A 26,020-nucleotide genomic window follows, 5' to 3' on the forward strand; every position below is an offset into this window, starting at 1 on the left:
GAAAACACAAATTCACATTGACAGACCGATGGCAGAGGCAACCATGTAAGGTGCCCGCCTGCTCATCGGGTGCAAATAGGGGTTAAGTGTCTTGCTCAAGGACACTTTGACACGCTGCCCGGGAGGAGCGGGAATCGAACCGGGAACCTTCCGATTACCAGACGACGCTCTACCTGCTGAGCGTTACTGTCACTTGTAATTCCAATAGTGTATTCTGCATGTTGTTTTGACTATTTAAATACGAAGTGGCATTTTTATAGCCATCAATGTGAAGGGGCAATTCCATACATTACATCAAACTTGAACAATATGGCAGCAAAGTGAATAAGGCAATTAGAGAGCATCCTGACAAGTGGTATTATTGTGTGGCAACACCACTACACAGAACAGAAAAGCCATCCAGAGGGTCACAAGGACAGCACAAAAGATCATTTTGTCTGCACTTCAGTCCATTGAAGAGATCTTCCAGATCAGGTGTTGGAGCGTGGCCAGCTCCAGGCACGAACGCTTCTCCCCACTGCGGCGCCCTTGAAGTACATGTTGCACCACAATGCACCCAAAGTATAGGTTTCAGTGTTTATTTCAGGGCTTGTTCAGACCGGGGCGTGGCCCCATTGACTTTGCATTCGTTTTGTGGCTAACTAGCCAGAGCTGCATGCATCAACATTAGAAAAAAAGCTGTGTGACGTTGAAATTATTCAATAATATATTCTTTTTTTTATTGGGCAATTTTTTATTTGAGTCAAATATGGCATGCTCACATAAAGCCAAGGCATACTTTTTACATGTTACTATAATTCATTTAAGACATAAACATGGAAATATAATAAAATGGCATTGTTTTGAATATTTTATGCAACATCTTATTTATTCAAGTTTGGTTCAAAATATTGTGCTGTTATCGAATCGTGTATTTTCACACCTCTAATTTTCACACTGTCTCAATTATGATTAATTGAAAATGGGGGACCCTGATGTAAACAAGACGAGCGTATTTCTCTGGTCTGCATCCCCTTAACAATTGTGTGTATTGAGCCGTACTGTATTGTACCCATTCTGCAATCTGTTCATTAATAAAAATTTGTACATTGGATTGGGTAGGTGGGGGGGTGGGGGGGACTGTACATTGGAGGTGGTTGGGTGGGGGGGGGGGTTGGGTAGGAGTGGGGGGGGGGTTGGGTAGAAGCGGTGGGGGGGGGGACACTGTACAACTGTACAAACAAAACTGTACATTGGAATATTGACAAGACCATACTTGGTAATTTACTGTACATTGGAGGGGGTTGTGTTCGGACATTTACAGGGGCCAGTTTCGAGTTGCAGTCTCCCTTAGGTGTTTTTTGAGAGTGTTTTTGAAAGTGGGTAGTGATTCACATTCCTTTACAGCTTTGGGTAGGGCGTTCCACATTGATGTGGCATAATTGCGAAACGTGTTTAGTCCCTTGTTTGAGCCGAATCTGGGTTTAACCTGATTTGTGGAGCTCCCTCTGGTGTTGTGATCGTGGTATTCACTGACCTTTGGGAAGTATTTTGACATGTACATGGGTACCTTGGTCGTGTAGTGTATCTTGTAGACCAGGCCCATTGCAAGTTGCTGTACTCTGTCGTCTACTCTAAGCTAGAGCCATATGGAATCCGCGATCATGGAATCGCGGACGGAATCGCGGAATTGAGCAATAAAAATGGAATCAACTATTAAAAAAAAAAAAAAATTATGTTGTGGGACTTGTACAGCACTTTGTTCAACTTTGTCAGTGCTGTAAAGTTTAAACCTTTTTAAATCTTAGACAAACAAAACACTTTGCTTTCATGAAATATTGTAAGCCGTCATTTGAGGCTTTATAAAAGCAGCACAATGAACACAAATCTGTCAGTGCCGAGTCCGACCTCATCTTAAATAACAAACAGCATTGCTTGTTGTAGTTAACAAAGAGAGGCAGGGTTGATTTAGCAAAAATATATATACTTTTTTTTTTTTAATAATCGAATTTTATTTTCATATTTGAATCCCATGCCCATCGAATGAAGCTTCGAAGCTTCAAAGTATTTAAGACAGCCCTATTAAATGGACTGTTATATCTTATTAAATTGTGGACATTTATTCATTCCCACTTATCAGACACTATTTCTGATGGTAAAATGAGCGTACAAAGCAAAATACAGAATTCTGAAATATTAAAACGGAAAAAACGGAATTTGGAAAAAAATAAAATGGAATTTGGAAAAAAATAAAACGGATTTCATATGGCTCTACTCTAAGCCATCCTAGGTTGTCAAAGTGGGCAGGGGTGAGGTGGGTTCTAGGAGTAAGGTCAAGCAGTAGTCTGACCAGTTTGTTTTGAGATGTTTGTAATTTTGTTTTTAGCGCCTTTGAGGTGCTTTGGTACCATGAGGTGCAAGCATAGTCGTAGTACCCTTGAATGAGTGCTCCTGCCAGAGTCTTCAGGGTATTCTTGTTTACCAGTGAGGAGATCCGGTACAAGAATCGAGTTCGTTGGTTGACTTTTTTTTATTACATTGGATGCCATTTTGTCACAGGAAAGATTTGCCTCTAGGATGGAACCCAGGTAGGTAATATCTTCTTTCCTTGTGACAATATTGTCACCCACTGTAACTGAGAAGCCGTCGGTCTTGCTGAGTTTGTTATTTGAACCGAAGAGAATGGACTCTGTTTTGCCCATGTGTAATGATAGTTTGTTATCAGCGAGCCATATGCAGATTTTGCCTAGTTCTGAGCTGAGGGTTTTTTCAACCTGTAACTTGTTCTTGTCAGAGACCAGCAGGGCTGAGTCGTCCGCAAACAGGAACAAGTTGCAGTCACAAGCTGATGACATGTCATTTGCATAAATTAGGAACAGTAGCGGACCTAGTATGCTTCCTTGTGGAACACCACAGCTTACTGTGAAGGGGGGGGATAGGGTACCGTTTACCTCCACCAACTGCTCTCTCCCCTCCAGGTAGGATTGCATCCAGCTCACTGATAGACTATCAAAACCAATTGCTTTTAGCTTGTCAATCAGAATGGTGTGATTGACAGTGTCGAAGGCCTTTTGTAGGTCCAGCATGACCATGCTGCAGTATTTGCCCGCGTCCACCTCTTGTTTGATGTGGTCGTTTAAATAGAGAAGGCATGTGTCAGTGGAGTGGGATGTTCTGAAGCCAGATTGGAATTCGTAGATTAGATTTTTTTCCGCAAGGAATTTTTCGACCTGTTCGTATACAATTTTTTCCATGACTTTCGAGATGGAGGTAAGGATAGAAACAGGGCGGTAGTTGCCTGGGTCTAATTTACTGCCTTTTTCAATCAATCAATCAATCAATCAATCAATCAATCAATCAATCAATCAATCAGTTGTACTTTTGAGTGGTTCAGCTTCTGCTATAGTGCCATATTATGACAAAACTGATTGATTGATTGAATTGAATTGATTGATTGATTGAACATTTTATTAACAGATTGCAGAATGGGTACAAATTACAATACAGTAGCCTACAGCTGAGCTCAATACACACAATTGGGGGATGCAGACCAGAGAAAGACTTTCATCTTGTTTACATCAGGGTCCTCCATTTAAATTCATCGTAACATACACAGATAAACAGTACTGCTACATCTAGACATTTATGACATACCAGGTCGACAACGACAAATACAGTACTGTTTGTGATACAAAACTGCACTAACAAATTATCTATTGATTGTGTTTTTGTGTTCTAATCTGTGTTCTAGTTCTTGCCTCGGTCAGCCTTGTCTACAAACACATGTTGTTACTGAGTTTGGCAGAATGGCAGACAACAAAATTGCCCTCTAGGCTCTAGGTCAGTAAATCGGCGTCCTCCTCGCTATTGGTTGGGCAGAGATCATGCATTATCACGTGACTGAATTGTGGAATATGCAAATCTACGTATGGGCCAATGACATCGCACCATTATTTTAATATTCATGATCCTATGCCGCCACTACATTGGTCATCATCCTTGTGTTGTTGACTGAATTGTCTGACTGACATTATTGTCTGGATTTGGAACAACAACAGGTGCTGCTGCCTTTTCTGCCGGGGCTGTGATTGTAGCAGCAGGGCATCTCGTATATGGTATATCTGATCATGTCGTCGTTATGGAAACCGTTTTCAGTGCACGAAGGGCCGTGTAGTGAGAGCCGTGGCATCAGACGGGCATTGATCACCGCTTCTTCTTCACCGGAGTCCCCCCCATCATCATCCTTGTTGACCGTTATCCCATCGTCATCCCAGGGGGGCTTGACTGCTCGGAGCGCCTGCCCCCCGGCCAGCTGTCATCAGCCCTGCGGGGCGACGAGGACACTGGCCGCCGCTGCTGCAGTCGGAGGAGGAGGAGGAGGACGGAAGATCACCCACCCTGGGAAGGCTATTCTTGCGGGTAGGTTAGTGGTTCTTCTGTGACCAACGGTTACCTGAACAACCGCCTCATCGCCTAATCTCAACCCCGCCGCTCATTAGGTTTAGGTTTACTTTATTTGATCAAGGGGGACAGTGTACATTAAAAAAACATTGTACAATTGTAAATGCACCCAATTTGAACCAAAAAGGCTCATTTCCATTGGCAGTCCCCCTGCCAGAAGGTACAGGCTAAAATCCTGTGTAGAAAAACTGGGTTAGCAATAAAAACAGAATACAATCAAGATAAATAACATTAGAATAAAAACACAACAAAAACACATAGACATACGATAGGGATACAGCAGGTCACAATACAGTCATGGACACAAGGACAGAGCACATCATGATTCATGACACATATTAAAAGACCCAGACATAGACAAACGCACCATATCCACACATCACACACACACACACACACACACACACACACACACACACACACACACACACACACACACACACACACACACACACACACACACACACACAACAGACACCTCAGTGTTGACAACGTCATTAACGTTACACCAAGCTGAACTGGGTCAAGCGCACTCGACCATCAAGTGAGGCGGTTTTATTTATTTATTTATTTGACTACTTTGTACAGTATATGATGTGCACTCTATATATATTCATGTACTTTTTACATACATAATACAACATTTTCATGGGTTGTTGTTGTGCCCGTTGGCCGCAGTATATTGATGTGTAATATGCAGTGCAGCTATTCTGTATTCTGTGTGGGTAACGTTATGAATGGCCCCCAGGCCCAGGCCCGGGCCCATCTCAAAATGCAGGTGATTACTGCATTCATTAATAACTATTAATAAATACAAACCACCCTTTGGTTTAGCAGGCCTACATCTTTGTCATAACAGTGCCCCCTGGATACCGGCTCCACTTCATTCATATGTAGCCTATTATTACTGAAAGAAAAAATAACAATTCTTGTTATTCTCTTAGGGGGAAACAATAGCAAATCTGTAGCAGAGTAGCCCTACCGGAAGCCTAATATCTCCCTTGGCCTGAAGCCCTGTAAGCCTAATATCTCCCTTGGCCTGAAGCCCTGTAAGCCTAATATCTCCCTTGGCCTGAACCCTAGTAGGCTAAGCCGATTGTCTGAGCACTGGCCAGGGGGGGATTCCCCTTTGGCTGACCAATAGATGTTTGGTTTCCCATGGGGGGGACCCATTTGACTATTTAGGTGGGATACCCATGTATAAACCCATGTTTAACCCACCCTCCCTCTCTCTCTCTAGGTGGTATTGCAGGAGGTATAGAGATATGTATCACCTTCCCTACAGAGTATGTGAAGACCCAGCTACAGCTGGATGGGAGAGCCAACCCCCCACGATACAGGGGCATTGGTAGGCTGTGTGTGTGTGTGTCCTTGTTTTCCTGTCCATGTCCCATTAAATTAGAAAAACTATTTATTAAGAATATTTCTGTTCTTGTGGGACAATGGTCGGACCCCACGCTGAGGGTTCCGGGTTGGATTGCGGCAAAGTGTGTTAAATGCGTGTCTGCCTGCCTGTCTGTCTGTGTTGAGACTGCCCTTTGGGTGCAGGTTAAAGGAACACACCAACGTTATGGGGAAATGCACTTACTGTCTTCACCAGCGTCGGACAAGAAGATACGTTAGATACCAATTTCCTCTCTGTGCGTTCAATAGAAAGCTATCCGGCTGCAAGCTAGCCTAGCTTAGCACAAATTAATGGAGGCAAATATGGACCAGCTAGCCTATAGCTATTGGCCAAAAACACTTCTCCCGGGGTTTTAAGCTATACTATTGATCTGTATCCGCTTCCATTCATTTGTGCTAAGATAGGTTAACTGGTATAGATCTTCTTGTCCAACTCTGCAGAAGACGGTAACATTTCCCATAGTGTTGGTGTGTTCCTTTAACCTGCACCCAAAGGGCAGTCTAACACAGACAGACAGACAGACACACTTGACACACTTTGATTTATGTATTAGAAAAATTTTGGTTGCAGGCTTTACTGACAACTGTGTGTGCGTGTGTGCGTGTGTGTGTGTGTGTGTGTGTGTGTGTGTGTGTGTGTGTGTGCGTGTGCGTGTGTGGGGGGGGGGGGGGCCTTATGTAAACAAAACGAAAGTCTTTCTCTGGTCTGCATCCCTTTAACAATTATGTGTATTGAGCTGTACTGTATTGTACCCACCCATTCTGCAACCTGGTAATAACGTTTTTAATCAATCAATGTGTGTGTCTGTCTGTCTGTAGGAGACTGTGTGAAGTTGACAGTGCAGGATCATGGTCTGAGAGGGTTGTATCGAGGTCTTAGCTCTCTGCTCTATGGATCTATTCCCAAGTCTGCAGTGAGGTATGATACGCAAGCACACACACGCACGCACGCACACACGCACGCACACACACACACACACACACACACACACACACACACACACACACACACACACACACACACACACACACACACACACACACACACACACACACACACACACACACACACACACACACACACACACACACACACACATTATTGTGGTGTAGAGCATTTTCTCACAACTAATCTCTTTTATGAATAACAATAAAAAAAAATTGAGGAATTCCAATCAGGCTTTCGTACTCTACATGGTACCGAAACAGCTCTTGTCAAAGTCGTAAATGATCTACTGCTAACTGCTGGTTCTGGTGACTCTGTTCAATTGTAATCTTCCTCCATCTGACCTCTGCTTTTTGACATGGCGGTTGATCATACTATTTTAATTAACCGTCTTGAAAAATGGGTTGGCATCTTGATTGGTTTCGCTGTTATAGTTTCTGTTGTTATAGGTAAAGCCTCTTCCTCTCTCTTGTGATGTTCCTCAGGGGGAAACTTTGGGTCCCTTGTTTTAAATTTTACATGCTTCCTTGGCTTTGGGGGATATCATTCGTAAACATAATGATGTCCAGTTCCAGTGCTATGCGGACGGCACTCACCTCTATGTCCCACCTAAGCCTGGTGAGGCAGGTCACTTTGTCCGTGTCGCGTCATGTCTCGCTGACATTAAGCGCTGGATTTCTCAGAACTTCCTTCATCTTGATGAATCAAATCCGAGATTCTTCTATTTGACCCCCAAATGCTATCAGCTCCCTACAGTCTAATCTTGGCGGCCTGTCCACCAATGTCAAATCTGCTGCCTGTTTATCTGGGGGTGATTTTTTTACCATAATCTCTCTTTTGATGGCCAGTAATTACAGTTGGACAATCGTGTTTTTCTCCAGCTCTGGTACAAAATGCTGCTGCTAGTTTCAAGTTTCAAATTTCTTTATTAGTTGTCATACAGAATACAGAATACTTTGCATGAAATGTTTATTTCTGTGTTGCTCCTGAGAGTGTGCTAGATAATAACAAGATAGTATAAAATAAGTATAATACGTATAAAATAGAAAGTCAAGAAGTACGTAAACAAGTGTAAACAACAAAATTGTTCAGTGGATCTATATATACAGTATGTACAGCTGGTACAAAAATGGTGAGGTATAGCTTAGCTTGTGGTGCCACCTTGTAGTGGTGAGGTGCAATAAGGAGGTGCAATAAGGAATGAGAATGATGTGCAATTTCCTTACCAATAACATAAATATAAATATAAAGTGTAAAGTGTGTCTAAAGTGGTAAAGTGGGTGCTACAGTGTGTTGTTTATTTAAGTGAGTGTATGTGCGCTGTGGGTGTGTTGATGGTTTGCTTATTGTTCATTGTTCATTGAGCAGCTAGACTTTTAACTAATTCTAGGAGACAAGACCATACTACACCCATCCTTGCCTCTCTTCACTGCTAGCCTGTCGTTTTTAGAGTTGATTAAGAACCACTCTGTTAAGAACTTTCAGAGACCATGGAGGTAGCTATCTCACAACATAAAGCTACACTGAGTTTGTAATATGATATTATGGCTGGTTCATATCTCTGCTGCTTTTGACCTAGTCTTTATTTGGTACTTCAACTCTTTTGCCCAGTACCTCATCACAGCTTGATTTCGATGACAATTCATGCAGTTTTACAAATCACACAGTTTTTGATCGGTCATACATGACAAGAGTTTTAGATCAGTGGTTCTTAACCTGTTTTATGTGTGACCCCTAAAGACAGAGCAATACCTTTTTCATGAGTGACCCCTAAAGACAGAGCAATTCCTTTTTCACGAGTGACCCCTAAAGACAGAGCAATACCTTTTTGCTGTGTGACCCCTAAAGACAGAGCAATACCTTTTTCACGAGTGACCCCTAAAGACAGAGCAATACCTTTTTCACGAGTGACCCCTAAAGACAGAGCAATACCTTTTTGCTGTGTGACCCCTAAAGACAGAGCAATACCTTTTTCACGAGTGACCCCTAAAGACAGAGCAATACCTTTTTGCTGTGTGACCCCTAAAGACAGAGCAATACCTTTTTGCTGTGTGACCCCTAAAGACAGAGCAATACCTTTTTCACGAGTGACCCCTAAAGACAGAGCAATACCTTTTTCACGAGTGACCCCTAAAGACAGAGCAATATCTTTTTGCTGTGTGACCCCTAAAGACAGAGCAATATCTTTTTGCGATCCCCAACATGGTCAAGCATAGACAGAATGTTGGAGGCTTCACAAGAAATAAAGCATCTCTACTAAAGATTGTAAACATGATTATGTATTTGTATATATTTCCTTGGTTCTCAACCTCGGGCTCAGGACCCCCCCCCCCCATAATCTCACAGGGGGTCACTAAATGACTTTGGGGGGGGGTCACTAAATGACTAAATTAGTTTTTATAACGGTCTTGTCACTTTGCTTTATATTACATCTCCTGTCTCACTCTTGCTTCTGCTCTTCTACTCAAGATTTGGCACGTTTGAGATGCTCAGCAATCCCATGCGAGACGCCACCGGTCGCCTTGACAACACCGGGAGTCTGGTGTGTGGTTTAGGGGCGGGGATAGCTGAGGCCATCGTCGTAGTCTGTCCAATGGAAACACTCAAGGTGGGTGGAGTTTAATGAACCCTTTCACTGCCGCACTAACCAAAACGGTTAACCCTTTCACTGCGACAATTCACAGAAGGTTAACCCTTTCACTGCCACACGACGGCCGTCGGTTGTGTGATAGTAAAGGGTTAACCTTCCGTCGTGTGGCAGTGAAAGGGTTAACATAAAGCTAATTCTTAGTCAACTTTCACCCCATTTATTTGGCTGAACCTCTCAGTTTTCTTTTCTACCAAATAAATCGTTGAGCATGGAGGCTCCACACTCACACAGTTACATACATGCACACCTGGGAGCTGCCCAGTACAACCACAGTCTGATGACGCTGTTGACCACTAGGAGCTGTCCAGTACAACCACAGTCTGATGACGCTGTTGACCACTAGGAGCTGCCCAGTACAACCACAGTCTGACACGGTTGACCACTGGGAGCTGTCCAGTACAACCACAGTCTGATGACGCTGTTGACCACTAGGAGCTGTCCAGTACAACCACAGTCTGATGACGCTGTTGACCACTAGGAGCTGTCCAGTACAACCACAGTCTGACACTGTTGACCACTAGGAGCTGCCCAGTACAACCACAGTCTGATGATGCTGTTGACCACTAGGAGCTGTCCAGTACAACCACAGTCTGACACTGTTGACCACTAGGAGCTGCCCAGTACAACCACAGTCTGACACTGTAGACCACTAGGAGCTGTCCAGTACAACCACAGTCTGACACTGTCGACCACTAGGAGCTGCCCAGTACAACCACAGTCTGACACTGTTGACCACTAGGAGCTGTCCAGTACAACCACAGTCTGACACGGTTGACCACTAGGAGCTGCCCAGTACAACCACAGTGTCTGACACTGTTGACCACTGGGAGCTGCCCAGTACAACCACAGTCTGACACTGTTGACCACTAGGAGCTGCCCAGTACAACCACAGTCTGACACTGTTGACCACTAGGAGCTGCCAAGTACAACCACAGTCTGACACTGTTGACCACTAGGAGCTGCCAAGTACAACCACAGTCTGACACTGTCGACCACTAGGAGCTGTCCAGTACAACCACAGTCTGACACTGTCGACCACTAGGAGCTGCCCAGTACAACCACAGTGTCTGACACTGTTGATACTAGGAGCTGCCCAGTACAACCACAGTCTGACACTGTTGACCACTAGGAGCTGCCCAGTACAACCACAGTCTGACACTGTTGACCACTAGGAGCTGTCCAGTACAACCACAGTCTGACACGGTTGACCACTAGGAGCTGCCCAGTACAACCACAGTGTCTGACACTGTTGACCACTAGGAGCTGCCCAGTACAACCACAGTCTGACACTGTTGACCACTAGGAGCTGCCCAGTACAACCACAGTCTGACACTGTCGACCACTAGGAGCTGCCCAGTACAACCACAGTCTGACACTGTTGACCACTAGGAGCTGTCCAGTACAACCACAGTCTGACACGGTTGACCACTAGGAGCTGCCCAGTACAACCACAGTGTCTGACACTGTTGACCACTGGGAGCTGCCCAGTACAACCACAGTCTGACACTGTTGACCACTAGGAGCTGCCCAGTACAACCACAGTCTGACACTGTTGACCACTGGGAGCTGCCCAGTACAACCACAGTCTGACACTGTTGACCACTAGGAGCTGCCCAGTACAACCACAGTCTGACACTGTTGACCACTAGGAGCTGCCAAGTACAACCACAGTCTGACACTGTTGACCACTAGGAGCTGCCAAGTACAACCACAGTCTGACACTGTCGACCACTAGGAGCTGTCCAGTACAACCACAGTCTGACACTGTCGACCACTAGGAGCTGCCCAGTACAACCACAGTGTCTGACACTGTTGATACTAGGAGCTGCCCAGTACAACCACAGTCTGACACTGTTGACCACTAGGAGCTGCCCAGTACAACCACAGTCTGACACTGTTGACCACTAGGAGCTGCCCAGTACAACCACAGTCTGACACTGTCGACCACTAGGAGCTGCCCAGTACAACCACAGTCTGACACTGTTGACCACTAGGAGCTGCCCAGTACAACCACAGTCTGACACTGTTGACCACTAGGAGCTGCCCAGTACAACCACAGTCTGACACTGTTGACCACTAGGAGCTGCCCAGTACAACCACAGTCTGACACTGTTGACCACTAGGAGCTGCCCAGTACAACCACAGTCTGACCACTAGGAGCTGCCCAGTACAACCACAGTCTGACACTGTTGACCACTAGGAGCTGCCCAGTACAACCACAGTCTGATACCGTTGACCACTAGGAGCTGTCCAGTACAACCACAGTCTAACACTGTTGACCACTAGGAGCTGCCCAGTACAACCACAGTCTGACACTGTTGACCACTAGGAGCTGCCCAGTACAACCACAGTCTGACACTGTTGACCACTAGGAGCTGCCCAGTACAACCACAGTCTGACACTGTTGACCACTAGGAGCTGCCCAGTACAACCACAGTCTGACACTGTTGACCACTAGGAGCTGTCCAGTACAACCACAGTCTAACACTGTTGACCACTAGGAGCTGCCCAGTACAACCACAGTCTGACACTGTTGACCACTAGGAGCTGCCCAGTACAACCACAGTCTGACACTGTTGACCACTAGGAGCTGCCCAGTACAACCACAGTCTGACACTGTTGACCACTAGGAGCTGCCCAGTACAACCACAGTCTTCTACTTTGGCCACTAATCAGCTCCAGTAGAGCTGTTGGAGAATAAGAGCCTTGCTCGAGGGCACTTCCGGGGCTCAAACCAGCGACCTTTCGGACACAAGCCTGCTTTCTAACCTTTAGGCCATTTAACCCTTTCCTTTCCCTATGTCAGGTGAAGATGATCCATGACCAGTGTTCTCTTCGGCCTCGCTACAGAGGCTTCTTCCATGGCGTCAGCGAGATCATCAGAGAACAGGGTAAGATAATGGCTGGCAATACAGCTATAGTGAGATCGAGAGATCGATCGATCGATCTATGTGTTACCCCTGAACTACCCTTGCTCCATCATGGGAGCGAAAAGCAGCTGCTGCCTTGTTTATCAGTTGAGCATGCCACATCGTCTTCACGTGCGTCTTCATGAAATACCTCAGCCCTATTTTTATTTGCGACCAGCAGCTAGTGTATGTCTGTCTGTAGGTCGGTCTGTCCCAAAATCAGAAAAAAAAACTAAAACAAACATTGTTTGCCATGACATGGTACACAAGACATGAAATGCGACCATATTAATGATAGATACTGTTGTGCCATTGCATCACACCAAACCTCACACCAGTCGGCCAGATGGTAATGCTAAATGTAAAACTTTGAAGAGCCATAACTCGTACACCTTCAGTCTGAAAGACATTGAACACATATCCATGGTCTACAACTTTGTCACTAGGATGACACGTCTACCATATTGAAATTCACCATTTTGAATGTTTTTGAATATGTTTTTCCCTAAAGCATTGTCAATTCTTTACAAAGGTTGACAGATTTTCGATAGCTTATTTGATTTTTCTAATATTAACCAATTAAATGGCTGCATTTATTTACATTTACATTTAGCATTTTGTCATTTAGCTGACGCTTTTATCCAAAGCGACTTACAAGTTTTGTACAAGTCAACAGGAACGGTACAACTCTATCAGCTGAGTAACAATGTTCATCAAAGTGTTGAGTGCTACAGTGTAGGTTAGTATATTAGGACAAGTGCAGGTCCCTGAAAAGTGGGGTGACATGGGCTGACTTCAGTAGGTTTGAGATCAGGCGGGCCGCTGCGAGTTGAAGAGTGGCAGTGGTCGGAAGGCCAGCAAGCAGTGCGTTGCAGTAGTCGAGGCGGGAGATGACTGTTGATTGGATGAGGAGTTGGTTGGCTTCTTTTGTCAGGAAGGGGCGGATCCTTCTGACGTTGCTCAGGAGGAATCTGCAGGTTCTGGTTGTCGCTGCGATGTGAGCGAAGAAGTTCAACTGGTGGCCACAGCTACATTCTCGACTGTGATGGAAAGGTCGGTCATGGGGGAGGATTTGGCCGGCAGGTGAAGCAATTCTGTTTTGCTTAGGTTCAGTTTGAGGTGGTTGGTCGTCATCCAGGTGGAGATGTCGGACAGACAGAGATCCGCTCAGAGATGTGGATATCTGAGGCAGGGAAGGAGAGGAAGAGTTGAGTATCATTGGCATAGCAATGATACGAGAAGGCATGAGACGTGATAATGTTACCCAGAGATTTAGTGTAGAGGGAGAAGAGAAGGGGTCCAAGGACCGAGCCCTGGGGGACACCCGTCCGCTGGGGGCGGGTGGCCGACAGGGTCCCTCTCCATGACACTTGGTAGGAGCGGTCATTGAGGTATGATGTCAGCCATGTCAGCGCAGAGCCAGCCACTCCCATTCCTGCAAGGGACACAAGGAGGATCTGGTGGTTGACTGTGTCGAAGGCTGCATTTATATAGCGCTTTTATTCAAAGCGCTTTACAATTTGTTCCTCACATTTGACCCATTCACTCACACATTCACACACCGACGGCGGAGGCAAGCACGCAAAGTGCTAACCTGCTCATCAGCAGTTAGGGGTTAAGTGTCTTGCTCAAGGACACTTTGACACGCTGCCCCGGGGGAGCGGGAATCGAACTGGGAACCTCTGGATAACCAGACGACTGCTCTACCTACCGAGCCACTGTCGACCCAATTACATTTAGAGAGAAAAAAGTGTGGGACATTTTTATTTTCTCCAAACATTATGTTTCACTATTCAAAATAAAGTATCTCACACAAAAAGTGTTTGAGGGAGTATAATTAGAAAATTACATAACAATGTGATGAACATCAATAGGGCTATAAAATAGGATATTGTGACGTATCACATATCAAAAAGATTTTTAGAGTAAATAAAAAGGCTACCACACTCAAATAGATTTTTCACATCAAAAAGTCATCATGTGGCTCAAGACCATCAGTGAATGAAAGAACCTTAATAAATATCAATCTTAAATCTTTCTTTTTTGAATTCCAACAGGTGTGCGGGGGACTTACCAGGGTCTCACTGCGACCGTGCTAAAACAAGGGTCCAATCAGGCCATCCGATTCTACATCATGAACTTGCTACGAAATTGGTACAAAGGTGAGAAGGTCAACTTGCCTCAGAAGATAATCCAGTTTTCACATTTTAGAATGCATACTCGCCGCCAATACGCCAACTGTTTTCTGAAGTACACACTGACACCATTAGTTTGGGGTCACTGGGTTAAAAACTATGCATCCCTTATCTCTGGTACATACAATACACACTAGTAGCTGTGTTAGTTTCCTCCTTGTCTCGTCTCCTTTTGTCCAACCTGGTCTTCTGGTCTCCTAGGTGATGACCCCAGACGCGAGATGCACCCCATCGTCACGGCGATGTTTGGCGCAACGGCTGGAGCTGTCAGTGTTTTCGGCAATACTCCTCTGGATGTGGTGAAGACGAGGATGCAGGTGAGGAACCAACATACACACACACATACACACACACACACACACACACACACGTGCATGCATGCAAACATACTGTACACACACACACTTATATATACACACGACACACACACGTGCACAATCATGTGCATCTACACACACACAAGAAATAGACGGGGCTCTACGGAGTTTGTCAGCTCCCTAAAATAGCAGTTAGTGTGTAAAACTGACTGAAATTACGTTTATCCACAGCTTCACACACACACACACACACACACACACACACACACACACACACACACACACACACACACACACACACACACACACACACACACACACACACACACACACACACACACACACACACACACACACACACGCAAATTATTTATTTATGTCCATAGAATCACAAACAGGCAGGGGGTGTAAACATCTCAAATTCAGTTTAGATATGAATAGACCTGCCAGCTACACATGTATGCAATTGACAACCAGGTGAACACATCCAACATTATTTGGCAGACAGCACAATGACATACAACATTCAGGGTACTCTATGCAGCTGCCAACTATGCCAGATACTGAACAATACATTGTTATCCGTTTGGCCCTCTTCCAAGTGACACCAGACACCCGCAGGCCTCTTACAACTAGTCTCTGCATGTACATGACCTAAACTACCAAACATGCTTACTGTAGCCTAGCTGTGAAATGGTCCACGCAAGTTGTTGCTATTTTAGCTGCTTGGTTAAAACACACACACACACACACACACACACACACACACACACACACACACACACACACACACACACACACACACACACACACGCACACGCACACGCACACACATGCTTGTAAATGTGAAATATGGGAACATTACATAGACTTACATGCATTCTGTAACTAACATTAACCATAACCATCACAAACAACAAAAAATCAGGACATCGCAAATTGGTAGTGTGTCCTGATTTTGTGAGTGTGGAGTCTTCAAATTGTCCTGATTTTTCACATAAACGAGGTACACACACAAAACACTAGTTATTTAAGTTATTCTTTGTTAAAACATCTTTATTCATTGATTTCTTCATGATTTCTTCACGATTTCTTCATAATTTCTTCACGATTTCGTCATGATTTCTTCTGTCATGTGCGTGTTCAGGGTTTGGAGGCCCACAGGTACAGAAACACCATGGACTGTGCCTTCCAGATCCTGAAGCAAGAGGGACCTCAAGCGTAAGTAGCCATGACCCAAGATATGAACCCTTAGACTCCCTGTGGATTCCCTGTGTGCTCCTCTTTCACCACATGTCTCTACAGTTAGGTGCAAGGAGATCAAAAGGGTCAAACAAATAACAGTATGTAATACTATAGACTGAATAATATCACTTTATCTCAATTGTACATTCATATTTACATTCTTTTTTAAAGGAACACACCAACATTATGGGAAATGCACTTACCACCTTCTCCAGAGTCAGACAAGAGGACAGATACCAATTTCCTCTCTGTGTGTTCAGTAGAAAGCTATCCGGCTGCAAGCTAGCCTAGCTTAGCACAATTGAATGGAAGCGGATACGGACCACTAGCTTAGCTTAAAACTCTGGGAGACATGTTTTTGACCAACAGCTTGACTATTGACTCTGGAGAAGACGGTAAGACGGTAAGACCCATAATGTTGGCCCCTTTAACTTAAATGTAACATACTTAACTTAACTTAACGTCTCTTCTCTTTGTAGGTTCTACAAAGGGACAGTTCCCCGGCTCGGCCGGGTGTGTCTGGACGTGGCCATAGTCTTCGTCCTCTATGAGGAAGTGATGAAACTCCTAAACAACGTGTGGAAGACTCAGTAAACCCAACAAGGAATGGTAGAGTGGAGAGAGGGAAGCACAAAACCTGACCAGTCCTGCTATTCCAGTACACAGCGCTCATTGTAGCTCTGAATGGATTATGGCTATGTCATTCCAGTTTTTCTCTTTGATATATTAAGTAAAGAGATTAATAGTTTATCCTATGGATTTTAGGATATTAATGTGCACGTAATGGCTAGGAGAGAAACTGACATTGGGCATTAGCTTTGGACCAATCCTATGAATAACTTCTGTCCATGACCCTCGACCCCTAACCCCTAACCCTCACCCCTACCAAAGGAATGTACGACAATCAGCTAGTCGTTTTGTTCAAGGGCGTTTTAGTTGCACAGAGCTGCCCAACTAGAACAGATCTCCAAAACAGATTTTCCCATTGACTTACAGAAATGAAGACACGGCTAACAGATCAAATCAAGATGTTGGCTAATGAAGGACCTAGACTAATGTTTTTCAAAGTGTGGGTCTTGGGAAGATTAAAACGAGTCCCCAAATGATTCCCTTGAAGCATCATAAGAAAACAAAGCCCTAGCAAGTCCATTGGAAAATACACTGTAGGCTAAGTCTAAAAACTGGATATTTCTGTCCTGTTAGTGTGCACAATTATCTGCCATATCAGTTTTGGGTCTAAACAATATTTATCCTGAACAAAGCTTTCAACACCACTGAGCTTGGCGATACTTCCAGGTAGAAAATTCCAAAACCGTTGCCAAAAGAAAAAGCACAGCAAATCAAAGCACAACATTTATCTGCAAGCTAGCCAACTTGAGCTTCAGAAACGTCCCAAAACGTTTGGAGTTGCCGTTTGGAGTTGCAATGCTTGCCTTTAAGCATGGCGATGAACCACTAGGTGATATTAAATTGTAACCGTCACACAATGTCACACAATGGTCATGAGGTAGGCAACACAATGGCTATGGTCACTCTGGAGCGATCTACCGGGAACTACGTTTGTTATTGTTGTGACGTTAAATGAGTGTGATCTATATTTCTCCCCCGTCTTTCCAGGCGTTAAGTGGTAGATGGGAGAGGAGTAAGGCTAATCTAATTTCAGAGGTAAAGAAGTAAATGGATTAACAGATGGTCTATAGATGTGTCGGTCGGTGCACTCTGGCGTCCATGACAAACACGAAGGATGTAGGGTGACGTCATACAAACTGTAACGGATGAGGTTAAAGGTCACATGTCATACAAGGAAAACAAGAACCTGGCAGGATTTAACTAAGGATATACAGTTACTCTTTGTAATTTCAATATGATTTGGTTTTATTTATGTATTATTATTTTTTATCTGAGTATAAAGATGCTGTGTCCACACTTGAAAACACCTGTAATGTGTCTCTCCCATGGCTGGATTGTGTCTGCATGACCTTTCCCTGCTTGTCCTCTCCATCTCTTTGATTACTCGTATGCGCATTGTGGCTGCATTGCATCCAGACTTAGAAATCTGATCTCAGTGTGAACCTGACCATCTTGGGATGGGGTCCGGCTCACTGGAGCACAATGCGAACAAAGTCCTATTTGGGACTGTGCATGGGATGTGTCCCGGGTGACAAGCTTAGATGATTAAAGTCGCATTGAAACAAGTGTAACTGTAGCCTTAATAGTCAAGTGAGGTCACTGGAAATTATAACCTAGAGACTGTTTGAAAACATAAGACATTAGAAATGTGTTGAGACTTAGCTTTCTATGACCAGCGTTACTATATATGCTGTGTGGTAGAGAGCGAACACTTATTTCTACTTCTATAAAACCATATGTGTCTTCTGATTCACCAAGCTCTTACATTCTGCAAACGAGAAGCTACCAGGAAAACTCACTCAACACACTGTGGCTCCACCTTCATTGGAATTTTACTTTGAAATAACCAGCCAAGCATCCTTTTTGAGTTCCTGTCAGCTATCGATATGAGCAAACTTACTAGGCTACCACTAGCACACTAATACACTAACCAAGTTGTCCCCTAGAATGGAATTCCACTGAAATGGGCTATATTTTGTTTAGTGTTATCTTTTAGTGTTCGGAAATGCAGATAAAAGTGGCACAGCACAAATGTTTGGCGCTGTACCTGCACATTGAAGAGGGCCTCATGTGTGCTGAAATGTTGGTGCTGTGTGCTTTAAAAAAATCTTTATTTGTTTTTAGTGCAGGCCTTTATCTCACTGACTACAGTGTTCCACTGGTGTAACACATCATAGTTGTTTTCTAATCGTTGAAACGGGTTGAGTGCAGTGTGCTGCTTTCCTCATAGAACCTTTACTTTGAAATAACTGCACAGCTACTACTCAAAATATCACTCACATCTCGTATACAGGAAGGTACACTTTGATCTGGAACACGTTGAGGTATTGTACTCACTCTCCTGTCAATAATAATAATAATAATAATAATAATAATTCATTTTATTTATATAGCGCTTCTCAAAGACCCGAAGTCGTCAACGTGATCCAATTACGCCGTGTTGTTAGAACATGCAATATACATCCTGGTTTCTTAAACTATTGGTTGTGGACCTCGGGTCCACATGACAGTGGTCATATGTTTGTGATCAGTTTCAATGAGTCTGGGTCCCACGACAAAAAAATTGAAATCTAATTTGGGTCCCTGACCTGAAAAGTTTAAGAAACCATGGTTAACAACAAGGGACTTGAAAGAGATACTGTTAACTGTACAATGTATTGTACTGACGTGCATTAGCTACAGTACTATTGCAGAGGCAGCAGAATATGGCTGCATGTATTTTGATGTAGCACCTGTCCTGCTCTCCATAGACGGGAGCTTGCTGAGTTACTGACGCTGCTTCAGACAGGGGTGTGCGTTACCACCTGTGAACCTCCTGCAGACAGAGTCACTTCCTTCAAAGATTTTCCTCTTTATCTCTTTTCATAATATTCTTCTCATGACTCACGACTTTCCTATCACTATTGCGCACAACCAACCAGCTCGTTGCCTACTGTTAGTGGTAATCACTTGTTATTTCAAGTACAATCGCCTGTCGTTTGCCTACCAAGAAGTCTATGATGATGATGTAATAATGGAATACTTAGTGGAAGGACAAATTCATAGCATCAAAAAAACATGTCAGAATTCTATTCATAGTCCTTGAACTAAGCATGAAGTTGTCGTCCTGTGGACGCATTTTCAAGATCGGCACATTAGAAAGTTGCAGAAGAAAACAACATGTGGGTTTCACCCTCACTCTCTAAAATGTTGTGGGATGGCGTGCATGGGTCCCACTTAAGTTCACTCAGAAGCTAAATGTATTCTGAGCTCAAACTTAAAGGAGCTGTAATCGCTACAATCACTGTCCAAATCATTCCGGAAGTTAAGGGTGAAAAAAAAGTTATATTTCCAGAATTTTAAGATTGAGTCTATTTTAATATAGGGAATCTTCGTCAATGACTACAGCCTAGATTAATACAAACAAATGTACTCCTATCGGGGGTGAATTGACTGCATATAAACACTGTTGGGCTAGAGTAGTCCAGCTGCCTTTGATCCAAATTAATCCTCAAAGTGACTGTGATTACCTTGAGGATGTACTGTAATGGTAAGCCAGTGGAACAAACCGCTTCCCAGTCATGCCTGCATGTAAACATCTTCTATATGACTATCTTAAATCTGTACATGCGAGACAAGGTAACCTGCAGTGCTTATGTGTCGTTAACCCTTTCAGGTGTAGGTATTTTGGAATGTTTTCTCAAGAATTCTGCTTCTTAGCTTCCAACGGCCAGTAGCCATTGTGACGTCCTCATCAGAACGTTCAGCTCTACACAGCTGTACACATGAAAAGAGTTGTAACTTCTCAGGCTTCATTCTTAAAAGGTAACCCTCTAATCTTCAGTCAGTGGACCCGCTCTTGGCTCATATTGCTGCTGTGGCGTCTCTTAACGCTTCACTCGCTTCCCACAGTGTTTACAGATATTCAAAGGTAAGGTGGGGGAGGGGAGTGAGACAGAGCTGCTCCACAAACAACCTTAACAAGCCACACTAGGTTTTTTGCACAAAATACCTTAAACTTAACTCTTTGCCAAACTAACTTCTGCAGAATCTCACTTGAAAACACTGCAGATAGGAGATAACCTAATATACTATGTTGTACACTAAGAGCATTCAAATATTATTTATTCATTATTTATGCACTGTCTTCTCTGTAAGCACAGTTTTGTATTGTATGAGTCTACATTTGACATATTCCTGCGTTGTTGCTTTATATAAATGGGCTAACTGCATGTCTGTATACGCACACAATGGTTCAGGAATGGCTTGATCATACGGAGTTCAGGAGATCCATTTGGAAAGCTGTTAAATATAATTGATGATAAAAAAAAAAGTGGTAATATTAATTTGTATTGATAACCTTGACCAAAAAAGGAAAGCTGTCACAGATCAGCTTTCCATAGTGGATCTTTAGCACCAAGGTTTAGAAGTCTCTGCTAACATTTGTAACTAACCACCTCTCACTGGCTTTATAATAAACTTGTTATTAACAAGCTGAATCGGTGTGAGACTGTGATTTTATCATTTATTTATTGAACTCTTTAGTATTGTCTACTATTGTCCATAAGAGTCTGTCGGTCCTGTACTGTATACAGTTGGATGTGCGTGTGCGTGCTCTCTGCCTCAGTGTGTAGGCGAGCCTGTCTTTACTACACAGACCAGAGGTCAACAGACTGAGGCTTAACCGACTGACGGAAGAGAAGATTAGAGGCTGACGGAGGAGTCATTGGCATTAACATCACAGAGGAGAGATTAGCTGCCCCACCTGTCGCCTAGTCACCTATATAGTTCACCAGGCGAGGCCCTGTAACGCTGTAAACACGTGCCGCTCTCAAATGTAGGCCAGTTAGTTTCCCCACCCGTGAGTTACTCCTCCTCTCCTCGTTCTCCATCTGGTACTCCTACTGTGCAGTTGACATTGAGAGAGAAGGACGACGTCGACATCTTTATTCCAGGCAGTGTTGCCATTTTTTATATTATAACAGCTGCTTCCCTGAAAATTGATCACCATTATTGTCATGGGGTGTAAATGATGGACTGTGAGTAAACAGATGTGGCAGAAATAGGGCTGACCCCTATTAGTCGATTAGTCTACTAATCGGTCGAAAGGAGCCGTAGTCGACTGGCCAACCTCTTAGTCGAATATAAAAAAAATATATATATATTTAAATTATTATAATTTTTTTGTATCATTCTTTCCAAAAGAAAAGAGGCCTAGAACATTAGGCTAACGCTAATGGCACGCATACTTAAGCATTACATCACACGCAGGAGTGGTTTGTGACCAATAAACCATGCCTAGGGGTGGTTGTTAGGCCCGAGGCGCAGCCGAGGGTCGTTAGACCCCCCTAGGCATGGTTTATTGGTCACAAATCACGACTGCACGTGGTGTAAAGCTTTTATACAACTGCCAGATTCATCCAACCTTATTTCTATACAATAAACACACATTAATCGAAGATTTATTGAAAAAACCATCCGCCAGAAAAAGTAGTTCCCACAACTCCATGTGGAAGCAGCTTGAAGTGCATCCAACCAAACTAACACATCCAACTGTGTATTATTGGAATGATTGAGAGAAGTTGCCTCATGTGGAAGCAGCTTGAAGTGCATCCAACCAACTAACACATCCAACTGTGTATTATTGGAATGATTGATTGAAAATTTTATTACCAGATGCAGAATATAAAGTAGGTAAAACAAATTAAAACGTTTTCTTTGCCCTATAGGAAAAAAACGTTTTCTTCGCCCTATTTTTTTATTTATTTCTTTTAGCCTAAACTTAACCAGTTGGAAACCAGGGGTACAGTAATAAAATTAGCAATCAACCAATCAATCAATTCAATAGACCATGCTCACTTAAAACAGCGCTGCTTCTCTCTCAGTCTGACTCCCCCGCTGTTGCAGACAGGAGTGTGTGTGTGTGTGTGTGCGTGTGTGTGTGTGTGTGTCACAGTGTGTGTGTGCGTGTGTGTGTATGTGTGTGTGTGTGTGTGTGTGTGTGTGTGTATGTGTGTGTGTGTGTTTGTGGGTACGCCAGCGACAGTGTGAGAGAGAACGCTGCAGTCAGTAGAAAGTAGGAAGGAAGAAATTTAAATCAATCAATTAATCTATCAATCAATCCGCGATTTTTCTTTTGTTCTAGATTGAGTCAAGACCCATCAATTACATCATCCAACATTGTTTAAAGGACTAACACATTCCCCTTGACAGAATCGCTTCATATTTAGTCGTTATGGTGCTTTCAACATAACCATTTGTTGTCCGCGATCTTGTTTTCTCCCGGAGTGAGCCGGGGAGGGTTATGTGATTTGGTTGTGGGCGGGTCCTGAGCCCAGGACCGTGGATTGTTGCCAATAAAGACGTGTGAATGGCCAATCAGAATCGAGAAATTTGCATGCCGTTGTATAACAGAGGCTAACTGCCTACGAAAACGCACAGAGGCACTGAAAGAGGATTTCACCCATCTAATATCAAGATGTATCCATCAGTGGACCAATTGCATGCTTTTGCAGAGGACAAGAAGCCTTCAGTCGACTCCTTCAGACATTAAGCACCCCCCACAGCCCAAATGGAATGATAAAAAAATAATAATAAAATAAATAGTAGTTGACCAATAGTCGACTAACGGCAAATTTTGGCCAATCATAGTCGACCATCCAAATCCTTAGTCGGGGAAAGCCCTAGGCAGAAAGCAGGTGAGAGGTTAGCCTGTTATTATAAACTGCGAGAGAGCACTTGCACGAGTAGGCTCTCTATAACGGCCTCCCAGCGGGAGAGGCAGCCTGGACGGACACCGATGTCTCTGCTGGCCAGAGTTGAACCTTACCGCACACATACACGTGTCACACAGCCTGTGAAAGGGAAACGTGCGGCCGCGCTGAAGCCGTGTTGTGGCCTGCCCGCACGTAGCCAGAGGCTCCACTGTCTTTAAAGCAACTGGCTATACCTTTCAGAATCAGCACCCGCCAACTTACATCCTTTTACGATGCAACATTCCTGGCTATCTCTGGCCAGCTGTCCGATAGTGTCTGGGTTCCACAGCCGTAAAGGATGTAGTTTATACATTTATCTTTCATTTGGAGGTATAGTAGGAATGGTTAAGGTGAGCGTTGAGATAGGTTTATAAACAACTGTTAGGCAAAGATTAGGATTGATTGATTGATTGAAAACTTTATTAACAGATTGCAGAATGGGTACAGTACAGTACAGCTCAATACACAATATTGTTAAGGGGATGCCTGGGCCCTATTCCCCGTACCTGGTTCAACTAAGTCGATCAAGAGTCACATTATCCAGATTCAGTTAACCCGATGTTTGAAGCCGGGATTTTCCTGTTCCTCGAAGGTGGATTCAGTCTCGTTAACTCAAACCAGACTTGAGACCCAGGATAAGTGCGCGCGGCCGCTTCAGTTGAAAAGCCAGCACGTATCGATAGCAGAGATCCTGATTCTCTAGCGGCATTGATTGATTAATTGATTTAAAACTTTATTAACATATTGCAGTACGGCTCAATCGCCTCGCCGACAAGTTAAATGCGTTATCTATAGGCTAATTTTAAGTCCCTCATTACCTCAATCAATCAGATTATATTTCTTTAAACTTGCCTGCTGGATTGAATAATCAAATGAGATCTTGCTAGCGAAAATAATTAGTTAAACTGTTATACAGAATAACGATACGGCTCTCTTACCCATTGATTGATGTATGGTCGATCTTTTACTTATCTCCACTGTGGTGTAACGGGTTCTTCTTTTGACTTTCACGCAGACGACCGGGGTTCGAAACCTAGTCTTTTCCTTCTTTTTGCAATGTAGGAATAATTCAATTTGGTGCACGTTGAGAGCTATATAAAGAATGTCATCCTCAATGCATGTAGATTTATAATATTTTAACTTAAAACTAGGCTACCTTTGCGTATAATCATTAATATTATATTCCAAAAAATTATATTGGAAACACGGGGTTTCGAACACCGGTCGCCGGGTTGCCAGGATTGAGCACTACCGCTGCACCACTGTGCCAGATGGGATAAATTCATTGTTTATACATTAATGAACGAGAGACCCGTGTTTAGAATATTCTTTATTTTGAATGAAGTTTTATCTCTTTATTCTCATTCATTAATGTGACGTCAACGGCTAATTCAATTTCTCAAATCCGTCAAACAGCGCATCTCATCAGACATTTTAATCCCAGTTACAATATCACACAAGATCCACAATCCACGCATAGACACTTCAATTTTATGCTTGAATGAAACAAAATCCAGGCGCTCCTCTCCTTCCTCGCTCCTCATCCACAGCGGAGAATATGAAAGGAATCAGAGCCAAACGAGCGATAGGTTTCAATCATTAAGGATATCCCCGCGGGATTCACATTTGCAATGCTGCGCGTTGTTAAAATAACCACATAATGTGTACATCGCACCGAGCGAGCGCCACGGTATATAACGTGCATTATTTAGGACAAAGTGAATTTAGTATCAGCATTTTGGGTCTATTTTACATTTCAAAAGCCCCCTCTGGAAGAATGGAGCACAAAAACGTAATTCAGAATGGTATAATGCAGATCCTAGACTGTGGGAATAATTTCAGGAAACGCGCTGTCACTTCTTTGCGGGGGCGTGGCGATGGTTCATCCGGCTAACTTGAACTTAAACCCTGCTCTCGACCAGGCTCAAACTTTTTGATCTGTTGTCATGGTGATTTAGACAATCCAGCTTCGGGGAACGGGAAAGTCCGGCTTAAGTCAGACTTGACCGAAAGTTATCCGGCTAACTCAGTTATCCAGGTACGGGGAACGGGGCCTGGACTTTCGTCTTGTTTACATTAGGGTCCCCCATTTTCAATTCATAATGACATTTATGACATACACAACATACAGATATACAGTACTGTTACATTTGTGACATACAAGATATGCAAATATACAGTACAGATCCTAACAGTAAATATAGGGAACTGTACAAGGAGGGGGTGGGTGGGTGGGAGGGGGGTTCAGACATTTACGGGGGCCAGTTTCGAATTGCAGCCTCCCATAGGTGCTCTTTGAGAGAGGTTTTGAAGGTGGGTAGGGATTCACATTTTTTACGGCTGTGGGTAGGGCGTTCCACATTGATGTGGCATAATTGCGAAACGTGTTTAGTCCCTTGTTTGAGCCGAATCTGGGTTGAACATGATTTGTGGAGCTCCCTCTGGTGTTGTGGTCATGGTCTTCCCTGACCTTTGGGAAGTATTTCGACATGTACATGGGTACCATCGTGGTGTAGTGTATCTTCTTGCAAGTTGCATAGTTGTAGTACC

At 43.7% G+C, this 26,020-nt stretch overlaps 1 protein-coding gene across 1 annotated transcript; it reads left to right on the forward strand.

The window, feature by feature from the left end:
- Positions 1 to 4,106: 4,106 nt before the first annotated feature.
- LOC311233205 (tricarboxylate transport protein, mitochondrial-like) lies at positions 4,107 to 18,034 on the forward strand (the record flags this gene model as incomplete). Its single annotated transcript, XM_084320136.1, has 9 exons — positions 4,107 to 4,398; positions 5,681 to 5,788; positions 6,664 to 6,763; positions 9,260 to 9,398; positions 12,247 to 12,331; positions 14,407 to 14,511; positions 14,746 to 14,861; positions 16,009 to 16,082; positions 16,586 to 18,034. The coding sequence occupies 9 exons, from the start codon at positions 4,107 to 4,109 to the stop codon at positions 16,698 to 16,700; spliced, it is 1,134 nt and encodes a 377-aa protein (XP_084176262.1). The 3' UTR covers positions 16,701 to 18,034.
- Between the last annotated feature and the right edge of the window lie 7,986 nt (positions 18,035 to 26,020).

This window comes from Notolepis coatsorum (assembly GCF_963971535.1).
Source record: "Notolepis coatsorum genome assembly, chromosome: 8".
Taxonomy (NCBI): Eukaryota; Metazoa; Chordata; class Actinopteri; order Aulopiformes; family Paralepididae; genus Notolepis; species Notolepis coatsorum.